The sequence below is a fragment of the Glandiceps talaboti genome, chromosome 23, assembly GCF_964340395.1.
Source record: "Glandiceps talaboti chromosome 23, keGlaTala1.1, whole genome shotgun sequence".
Classification (NCBI taxonomy): domain Eukaryota; kingdom Metazoa; phylum Hemichordata; class Enteropneusta; family Spengelidae; genus Glandiceps; species Glandiceps talaboti.
Window position 1 is genome coordinate 4,967,493 of NC_135571.1, and position 11,558 is coordinate 4,979,050.

Consider the following 11,558-nt stretch of genomic DNA (forward strand, 5'->3'; position numbering starts at 1 on the left):
TTATTCATATTTTTGGTACATTGGTAATTAATATCTTGAAAAAACTTACAATAACAAACAAACATTGTTCACAATATGTTAATAGGGCTACTAATTATTCATATTTTTGGTACAATGCAATGGTAATTAATATCTTGAAAAAACTTACAATAACAAACCTTCAACATTGTTCACAATATGTTAATAGGGCTACTATTTATTCATATTTTTGCCAAAATTCAACATGTTGTTTTACTTATTATGTATCATTGTAAGAGAGATCACAACTGTGGTAAAAGAAAATCTTTCAGAGGAACATAGGAAATAAAATAAAAGATCTGTCAATGACAAATCTTATTTACAGTCATCTAAAATTTATTTGGTGAGCTTGTCACGTCTTGTTAAGTTGCTCTCCCTATAGTGAAAACCACTTTCTATCAGACTACCACTATACTTAAAACATTTACCATATTCTTTACATACATAAACATGCTTTCGTTTGTGTGGATTTTAATGCACGTTTTCACAGTGATACTTTGTTTAAACCCTTTCCCACACTCTCTTTATGTACAAATGTTCCTTTGTATGAATTCTTGTGTGGCCCTTCAGAGTACTACTGTCTTTAAACCCTTTACCACACTCCTTACATACGTCTTTCATTTGCATGGATTCGTTTATGTGCCTTTAAATTGGTATTACTATGAAAGCCTTTACCACAATCCTTACATACATATGGTCTTTCATTTGTATGGATTCGTTCATGTGTCTTTAAATTGGTGTTGGTATGAAAGCATTTACCACACTCCTCACATACATGTGGTCTTTCATTTGTATGGATTCTTCCATGTACCTTTATATTGCTACTCAATCTAAACCCTTTACCACACTCCTTACATACAAATGGTCTTTCATTGGTATGGATTCGTATATGTACCTTTAAATCACGACTGCTATGGAACCCTATACCACACTCCTTACATACATATGGTCTTTCATTTGTATGGATTCTTCTATGTTTCTTTAAATGGCCACCACTTGTATTACACCCTTTACCACACTCCTTACATACATATGGTCTTTCATTTGTATGGATTCTTCTATTAGTCTTTAAGTTGTCCCTTGTTTTAAGCCCTTTATCACACTCCTTACATACATATGGTCTTTCATTTGTATGGATTCTTTTATGTCTCTTTAAATGTTCACTTTTATTAAACCCTTTACCAAACTCCTTACATACATATGGCCTTTCATTTGTATGGACTTTTCTATGCATCATTATAATCCCACTGCTATAAAACCATTTACCACACTCCTTACAAACATATGGTCTTTCATTTGTATGGATTCCTCTATGTTCGTTTAAATTGCTCCTTGTTTTAAACCCTTTACCACACTCCTTACATACATATGGTCTTTCATTTGTATGGATTCTTCTATGCATCATTATATTCCCACTGCTATAAAACCATTTACCACACTCCTAACATACATGTGGTCTTTCATTTGTATGGATTCTTCTATGCATCGATAAATTCCCACTTCTATTAAACCCTTTACCACACTCCTTACATACATATGGTCTTTCATTTGTATGGATTCTTCTATGCATCTTTAAATGGTCACTTTTTTTAAACCCTTTACCACACTCCTTACAAACATATGGTCTTTCATTTGTATGGATTCCTCTATGTTCGTTTAAATTGCTCCTTGTTTTAAACCCTTTACCACACTCCTTACATACATATGGTCTTTCATTTGTATGGATTCTTCTATGCATCATTATATTCCCACTGCTATAAAACCATTTACCACACTCCTAACATACATGTGGTCTTTCATTTGTATGGATTCTTCTATGCATCGATAAATTCCCACTTCTATTAAACCCTTTACCACACTCCTTACATACATATGGTCTTTCATTTGTATGGATTCTTCTATGCATCTTTAAATGGTCACTTTTTTTAAACCCTTTACCACACTCCTTACAAACATATGGTCTTTCATTTGTATGGATTCCTCTATGTTCGTTTAAATTGCTCCTTGTTTTAAACCCTTTACCACACTCCTTACATACATATGGTCTTTCATTTGTATGGATTCTTCTATGCATCATTATATTCCCACTGCTATAAAACCATTTACCACACTCCTAACATACATGTGGTCTTTCATTTGTATGGATTCTTCTATGCATCGATAAATTCCCACTTCTATTAAACCCTTTACCACACTCCTTACATACATATGGTCTTTCATTTGTATGGATTCTTCTATGCATCTTTAAATGGTCACTTTTTTTAAACCCTTTACCACACTCCTTACAAACATATGGTCTTTCATTTGTATGGATTCCTCTATGTTCGTTTAAATTGCTCCTTCTTTTAAACCCTTTACCACACTCCTTACATACATATGGTCTTTCATTTGTATGGATTCTTCTATGCATGGATAAATTCCCACTGCTATTAAACCCTTTACCACACTCCTTACATACATATGGTCTTTCATTTGTATGGATTCTTCTATGCATCTTTAAATGTTCACTTTTATTAAACCCTTTACCACACTCCTTACATACATATGGTCTTTCATTTGTATGGATTCTTCTATGCATCTTTAAATGGTCACTTTTTTTAAACCCTTTACCACACTCCTTACAAACATATGGTCTTTCATTTGTATGGATTCCTCTATGTTCGTTTAAATTGCTCCTTCTTTTAAACCCTTTACCACACTCCTTACATACATATGGTCTTTCATTTGTATGGATTCTTCTATGCATGGATAAATTCCCACTGCTATTAAACCCTTTACCACACTCCTTACATACATATGGTCTTTCATTTGTATGGATTCTTCTATGCATCTTTAAATGTTCACTTTTATTAAACCCTTTACCACACTCCTTACATACATATGGTCTTTCATTTGTATGGATTATTCTATGTATCTTTAAATCACCACTGCTATTAAACCCCTTACCACACTCCTTACAAACATATGGTCTTTCATTTGTATGGATTTGTCTATGTATCATTAAATTCCCACTGCTATTAAACCCTTTACCACACTCCTTACATACATATGGTCTTTCATTTGAATGGATTCCTCTATGTCTCTTTAAATTGCCCCTTCTTTTAAACCCTTTACCACACTCCTTACATACATATGGTCTTTCATTTGTATGGATTCTTCTATGCATGGATAAATTCCAACTGCTATTAAACCCTTTACCACACTCCTTACATACATATGGTCTTTCATTTGTATGGATTTGTCTATGCATCATTAAATTCCTACTGCTATTAAACCCTTTACCACACTCCTTACATACATATGGTCTTTCATTTGTATGGATTTGTCTATGCATCATTAAATTCCTACTGCTATTAAACCCTTTACCACACTCCTTACATACATGTTTGTTGTTTGGGTTTATGGAAGTTTTACACAAAATGTCACCTTTATCATTAATGTCTGAATATGAACCTTCAATCCTTTCAACAGTATCGCCATGTAATGTGACTTTTATTATTTGAGTTGGAAACAGTTTACTGACAAGACTTTCTGCAATAACAGCCCTTTTTTCATTCCTGTCCTCATATTCTAAGCACTGATATTGTTTGTTTGTTGGTTGGTTATTATCTTCACATTCCTCTGTCTCTATTGTTATGGAGTTCATCAAATTATCACCAGTATTTGTATTTTGTGCAAAACTGGTTTCTACAGAATTGCCAGGAGAGCCATGATTGTTTGTTCCACATTCACTGGCCCAGTCTGGTACAGTTTCTGAATGGTCTTCTGTACTTAATAATTGGTGATTATCAGCTGAGTAAAAGTTGGTTCCAAATTCTTGACTTGCCATCACCTCTTCTGAGTCTTGTTGATACTGGTCATCTGTGGTTTCTGATTTCACATATCTATCCTGTCCAGTTGTCATCTCCTGTGAGTCTTGTTGATACTGGCCATCTGTGGTTTCTGATTTCACATATCTATCCTGTCCAGTTGTCATCTCCTGTGAGTCTTGTTGATACTGGTCATCTGTGGTTTCTGATTTCACATATCTATCCTGTCCAGTTATCACATCCTCTGAGTCTTGTTGATACTGGTCATCTGTGGTTTCTGATTTCACATATCTATCCTGTCCAGTTATCACATCCTCTGAGTCTTGTTGATACTGGTCATCTGTGGTTTCTAATTTCACATATCTATTGGTAAAATATGGGTAGAAATGTTTAACAATGCTTGCATCTCTCATACAAATAAACAGCACTTTATGCGCACATACTTTGCGACTTAGCAATCATCCTGTACTCTGCTATCTAGATGCCAATAGATGCAATGTTTATAATGAGATGTTGATACATTTTTAACTTGATGAACCGTTAATGAGATGCTCTGTGGACACCTCAGAGGTGCAAATTAAATGCTATTTACATACACTAATCCCCAAGAGCATTGTTCTTGGACTTATCCAGCATGATGCTTTAAAGATGCAAGCATTGTTCATGCACAACATCCCATAATGCTTGATCTGTACTGTAGATGGGTGTGTACCTCAGTAAATATCACTTCTTAATAATACAGTTTTTTCATACATCCTTCTGTGATTGGCTTAGACCATGTCACATGGTACAATGTATGAACTATTGACCCATATAGACCTCAATTTACATACAGAATGGCCACTGTTATTTTTCTACTTTTAAGTAAATTATTTATTTTGTATGGGATTCTTGCCAGAGCAATGAAGGCTTTGTGCATTTTCGAGTACTTGGATCACTTACTGAGACTACATTGTGAATACTGTATAAAAAAAATATTACACCCCATACTTATTTCCATGTAACGACTGACATCAGTGAATAACTGCAGTGTAATTAATATGCATTTGTGATTCACCCTAAGGGCTATGCAATATAACATTAATACAGTATTTTCTGGTTGGTGATGATGAAGTGACATACATTGGCTCCAACATCATTGCTCAATATTTATAATTACATGGGCTACCTTTACACTATGTACTATAATTTCTGAAAGCTGGAAGTTCCTCCCGTTCTATTGTGGCATTATTGTTGTCACTGACACTATGTGTCTCTCAAACATCATGTGACATGCATATTTGGATGAAAGACAATTGAAATAAAATCATTCTGTGAGAAAGCATTGTAGGTGATGCATAATTACCATATGTAGAAACAAAGTGTGAACATGCCAAAGGAATGGATAGTTCAGATAATAGTGCGAGTTGAAGCATGAATGTCATCACAGAAATTTAATATCATAGTAGACTTTTCTCCTCTACAGAGAAAATGTGGTACCAATATTTACATGTATACTTTCAAATACAGTAGTGACGTTGCATCAAATTAATATGTGTCGCTTGACTCTACATCATCATGTTATAGGTAAATGGAACCATAGACAAGTATCAATTCTTACTTGTCTGTGGTGGAACTACACTAAAAGATTACTATATTAATTATTTGTACGTTCAGAGACATTGATGACAGATGGCATTACATTTGTATGTCTGTCTGATTGATTACCATTGTGAGTTTTGTGATGACAATGAGAGGTATGGTGTACAACCAGACCAAAAACAATGTAGCACATTATTCAAATGATTCACACTATGTGCTAAAGATCAATTCATTTCCATTTTCAGAAAAACATTGTTCAGTCAATCTTTAGTCTTTTGTTTTATGAAGGTATAACTAGGCTGTGTCATTAGTGTGTACAATTTAATGAAGGGTTAGGAAGTGAATGTTGGATGTACAGTTGGACATAGTACACATGTACATTTAACTATCAACTTTATGCGCAGTAATATTTTTGCACAAGTAGCCATGTGCAAATTTCTGCGAACATAAAGCTGCAGTTTCAATTTCAAATTATACAGTTTATACCGACTATGTACTAAAATATTATAAACCTGACTCCAGGTCATAAAATGAGTCGACATAAAAGGTGGCCCTCCCCCTGGATGGGTTCTAAAATAGGACCGTCCCCCTTGGACAGGTTTCTAAAACATGACCCCCCCCCATCCCTTGCCCCCCCCCCCTCATAATTACTGAAGGCTCCCTAACTAGCTAAGTCATTGTAGTGTTTGGTTTACTTCAAGTAATCATTTAACCATGAGCTTTTGAAAATGGGAATGAGTTGAAATTGGGCCAGGTCTAGTTGAAATTGGAATGACAAAGTAATCCGTCTATGAACCCGGGCTATAAACAAGGGCGTTGTGACATTGCACAGGAAAATAGTCGTCACCATTCTGCAATTTTTCGTGAAATAAATGAACAAATGCAGACTATAAATTAAACTGACTTACTTTATCGTAATTGACGTAGACTGTGATATATCATCACTTAGGGTGTCACACTCTGTCGGTGTCTCCATTTTGACTTGTCTCTGTTGCCAGTGTTGTTGGTAACTATGACTGTGGTCACCATCTTGTTGTTGACAATCACTTGGGAAACATTCCTCACAATACTGTCTGTGAATTTTTATCATATGTAAAGCAAACACACTACTTGGAACTTCTGAGTAGCCGATAGCTTTACTGTTATGCCAAACATCGTACGCAACATCTAGATCGATCAGTGTACCGTAGGCACTGATGGGCGCCGCCATGTTTGATCGAAGTAAACCGTGGTGCATTGTGGGATACGTGGCACTCGTCAGGCAAGCGCGGATTTATATTGCGTAAATTCGATTCGCACATAATATAGATTGATTGAGTAAATTCGATTCGCGCAAAAGACTGACAGACAAACAGAAAGAATGGCAGATAAAGAAAAACGTACGTATGCATGCGTGTTTGTCTGTCTCTGTCTGTCTGTCTATTAGTCTGTATGTATGTATGTATGTATGTATGTATGTATGTATGTATGTATGTATGTCAATCTGATTAAAATCCGATGTGGTGAAAGCAGCTAGATGTCCTTATTTACCCTATTCATAGTGTTGTGACGTTTGTTTTGTTCGGAGTGATCGCCGCATTCCCACGCCACGGCGATCACTCCGAACAAAACAAACGTCACAACACGATGAATAGAGGTAAATAAGGACATCTAGCCGCTTTCACCACATCGGATTTTAATCAGATTGATTTGTGACATGCCATCCATCGCTCTCAGGATATACAAATTTGATCTAAAAGGTATTTTAAGACAAAAACATGTTGAACTATAAAACTATTGCTAGGTATATTGGTTTGAAATGTGGTAGGTATGTTCATAGACCCTACACCTGGTGTAGGGTCTATGGTATGTTTCTGAGAATGTGTAGATTAATTAAGAACTGTTCATAAAATAGCCTGACAACATTACCAGGCAAATTTGGTTTAGAAATGTATTTTTCTGACAAAAATATTGAACTTCTAAGCTGCTGTGTATCTAGCTAATACGATTTTCTTCATATGTCATTCTGTCTGTTTGTCTGTCAGTCTTTTGCGCGAATCGCATTTACTCAATATGAATCCGAGCTTGCCTGGCGAGTGTCAACTATCCCACAATGCACCACGGTTTACTTCGATCAACCATGGCGGCGCCCATCAGTCCAAACAATACACTGATCGATCTAGATGTTGTGTACGATATTTGGCATAACAGTAAAGCTATTGGCTACTCAGAAGTTCCAAATAGTGTGTTTGCTTTACATATGATAAAAATTCACAGACAGTATTGTGAGGAATGTTTCCCAAGTGATTGTCAACAACAAGATGGTGATCGCAGTCATGGCAGTTACCACTCCAGTGGTGTTGCTGCTGTTAGCCAGAGACAAGTCAAAATGGAGACATCGACAGAGTGTGACACCCTAAGTGATGATATATCACAGTCTACGTCAATTACGATAAAGTAAGCCAGTTTAATTCATAGTCTGCATTTGTTCATTTATTTCACGAAAAATTGCAGAATGGTGACGACTATTTTCCTGTGCAATGTCACAACGCCCTTGTTTATAGCCCGGGTTCATAGACGGATTACTTCATCGTCCCAATCTCAACTAGACCCGGCCCAATATCAACTCGTTCCCATTTTCAAAAGCTCATGGTTAAATGATTATTTGAAGTAAATCAAACACTACAACGACTTAGCTAGTAAGGGATCCTTCAGTAATTATGAAGGGGGGGGCAAAGGATTGGGGGGAGGGTCATGTTTTAGAAACCTGTCCAAGGGGAACGGTCATATTTTAGAACCCGTCCAGGGGGAGGGCCACATTTTATGTTGACTCATTTTATGACCTACCTGGATTCTGTTTTATGGAGTCAGGTATAAAATATTTTAGTACATAGTCGGTATATACTGTATAATTTGAAACTGAAACTGCAGCTTTATGTTTGCTGAAATTTGTACATGGCTACTTGTGCAAATATAATTCTGAGTACAAAGTTCATAGTTACGTACTGTATGTGTGTCATTGTCTCTGAACGTACAAATAAGTAATATAGTGTAGTTCCACCACAGACAAGTAAGAATTGATACTTGTCTGTGGTTCCAATTACCTATAACATGATGATGTACAGAGTCAAGCGACACATATTAATTTGATGCAACGTCACTACTGTATTTGAAAGTATAAATATTGGTACCACATTTTGTCTGTCGAGGAGAAAAGTCTACTATGATATTTGATTTCTGTGATGACATTCATGCTTCAACTCGCACCATTATCTGAACTATCCATTCCTTTGGCAAGTTCACACTTTGTTTATACATATGGTAATTATGCATCACCTACAATGCTTTCTCACAGAATGATTTTATTTGAATTGTCTTTCAACCAAATATACATGTCATATGATGTTTGAGAGACACATAGTGTCAGTGACAACAATAAAGCCACAATAGAAGGGGAGAAACTTCCAGCTTTCAAAAATTACAGTACATAGTGTAAAGGTAGCCCATGTAATTATAAATATCAAGCAATGATGTCGGAGCCAATGTATGTCAATTCATCATCACCAACCAGAAAATACTGTATTAATGTTATATTGCATAGCCCTTACGGCGAATCACAAATGCATATTAATTACACTGCAGTTATTCACTGATGTCAGTCGTTACATGGAAATAAGTATGGGGTGTAATATTTTGTATACAGTATTCACAATGTAGTCTCAGTAAGTGATCCAAGTACTCGAAAATGCACAAAGCCTTCATTGCTCTGGCAAGAATCCCATACAAAATAAATAATTTACTTAAAAGTAGAAAAATAACAGTGGCCATTCTATATGTAAATTGAGGTCTATATGGGTCAATAGTTCATACATTGTACCATGTGACATGGTCTAAGCCAAAAACAGAAGGCTGCATGAGAAAACTGTATTATTAAAAACTTATATTTACTGACGTACACACCCATCTACAGTACAGATCAAGCATAATGGGATGTTGTGCATGAACTATGCTTGCATCTTTAAAGCATCATGCTGGATACGTTTATGAACAATGCTCTTGGGGATTAGTGTATGTAAACAGCTTTCAATTTGCACCTTTGAGGTGTCCACAGAGCATCTCATTAACGGTGCATCAAGTTAACAATGTATCAGCATCTCATTATAAACATTGCATCTATTGGCATCTAGATAGCAGAGTACAGGATTATTGCTAAGTCACAAAGTATGTGTGCATAAAGTGCTGTTTATTTTGTATGAGAGATGCAAGCATTGTTAAACATTTCTACCCATGTTTTACCAATAGATATGTGAAATTAGAAACCACAGATGACCAGTATCAACAAGACTCAGAGGAGATGACAACTGGACAGGATAGATATGTGAAATCAGAAACCACAGATGGCCAGTATCAACAAGACTCAGAGGAGGTGATGGCAAGTCAAGAACTTGGAACCAACTTCTACTCAGCTGATAATCACCAATTATTAAGTACAGAAGACCATTCAGAAACTGTACCAGACTGGGCAAGTGAATGTGGATCAAATAATCATGGCACTCCTGACAATTCTGATACCAGGTTTGCACAAAATACAAATACAGGTGATAATGTGATGAACTCCGTAACAATAGAGACAGAAGAATGTGAAGATGATAACCAACAAAGAAACAGACAATCTCAGTGTTTAGAATACATGTATGAGGACAGGAATGAACATAGGGCTGTTATTGTAGAAAGTCTCGGCAGTAAACCATTTCCAACTGGAGTCACATTGCATGGAGATACTGTTGAAAGGATTGATAGTTCACTTTCAGACATTAATGATAACGATAACATTTTGTGTAAAACTTCAGTAAACCCAAACAACAAACATGTATGTAAGGAGTGTGGTAAAGAGTTTAATACAAGTGACCATTTAAAGAGACATAGAAGAATCCATACAAATGAAAGACCATTTGTATGTAAGGAGTGTGGTAAAGGGTTTAATAGCAGTAGGAATTTAATGATGCATAGAAGAACCCATACAAATGAAAGACCATATGTATGTAAGGAGTGTGGTAAAGGGTTTAATAGAAGTGGGAATTTAACGATGCATAGACGAATCCATACAAATGAAAGACCATTTGTATGTAAGGAGTGTGGTAAAGGGTTCTATAGCAGTGAGAATTTAAACAGACATAGAAGAATCCATACAAATGAAAAAACATATGTATGTAAGGAGTGTGGTAAAGGGTTTAATACGAGTGGGAATTTAAAGACACATAGAAGAATCCATACAAATGAAAGACCATATGTATGTAAGGAGTGTGGTAAAGGGTTTAGTAACAGTGGCCATTTAAAGAGACATAGAAGAATCCATACAAATGAAAGACCAAATGTATGTAAGGAGTGTGGTAAAGGGTTTAATAGAAGTGACAGTTTAAAAATACATATACGGATACATACAAATGAAAGACCATATGTATGTAAGGAGTGTGGAAAAGGGTTTAAAGACAATAGTACTCTGAAGGGCCACACAAGAATTCATACAAAGGAAAGACCATTTGTATGTAAGGAGTGTGGTAAAGGGTTTAAATACAATAGTACTCTGAAGGGCCACACAAGAATTCATACAAAGGAAAGACCATTTGTATGTAAGGAGTGTGGAAAAGGGTTTAAATACAATAGTACTCTGAAGGGCCACACAAGAATTCATACAAAGGAAAGACCATTTGTACATAAAGAGAGTTTGGGAAAGGGTTTAAACAAAGTATCACTCTGAAAACGTACATTAAAATCCACACAAATGAAAGCGTTTGTAAAGAATATGGTAAAGGTTTTCAGTATTAGTTGTTGTCTGATAGAAAGTGACATGGTTTTCACAATAGGACAGCAACAAGCTCGCCAAATAAATTTTAGATAACAAATATTTATTTTTTTTATTTTCCATGTTCCTCTGAAAGATTTTCTTTTACCATGGTAGTGATCTCTCTTACAATGATACATAATAAGTAAAACAACATGTTGAATTTTGGCAAAAATATGAATAAATAGTAGCCTTATTAACATATTGTGAACAATGTTGAAGGTTTGTTATTGTAGGTTTTTTCAAGATATTAATTACCATTGCATTGTACCAATAATATGAATAATTAGTAGCCCTATTATCATAATGTGGCAAATGTTTATTACGAA

General features: G+C 35.5%; 3 protein-coding genes across 3 annotated transcripts; 1 reads left to right on the plus strand and 2 right to left on the minus strand.

Moving 5' to 3' along the window:
- Nucleotides 1–277: 277 nt before the first annotated feature.
- On the minus strand, nt 278–1,436 carry LOC144452890 (uncharacterized). Its single transcript, XM_078144093.1, has one exon. The coding sequence runs from the start codon at nt 1,421–1,423 to the stop codon at nt 623–625; it is 801 nt and encodes a 266-aa protein (XP_078000219.1). The 5' UTR covers nt 1,424–1,436; the 3' UTR covers nt 278–622.
- Nucleotides 1,437–2,098: 662 nt separating this feature from the next.
- On the minus strand, nt 2,099–6,601 carry LOC144452889 (uncharacterized). Its single transcript, XM_078144092.1, has 2 exons — nt 6,317–6,601; nt 2,099–4,190 (listed from the first exon to the last, which is right to left on the minus strand). Exons 1-2 carry the CDS (start codon nt 6,496–6,498, stop codon nt 2,132–2,134), a joined length of 2,241 nt encoding a protein of 746 aa, XP_078000218.1. The 5' UTR covers nt 6,499–6,601; the 3' UTR covers nt 2,099–2,131.
- A 901-nt stretch (nt 6,602–7,502) lies between these two features.
- On the plus strand, nt 7,503–11,307 carry LOC144453000 (uncharacterized). Its single transcript, XM_078144254.1, has 2 exons — nt 7,503–7,844; nt 9,690–11,307. The coding sequence occupies exons 1-2, from the start codon at nt 7,528–7,530 to the stop codon at nt 11,143–11,145; spliced, it is 1,773 nt and encodes a 590-aa protein (XP_078000380.1). The 5' UTR covers nt 7,503–7,527; the 3' UTR covers nt 11,146–11,307.
- Nucleotides 11,308–11,558: the final 251 nt, after the last annotated feature.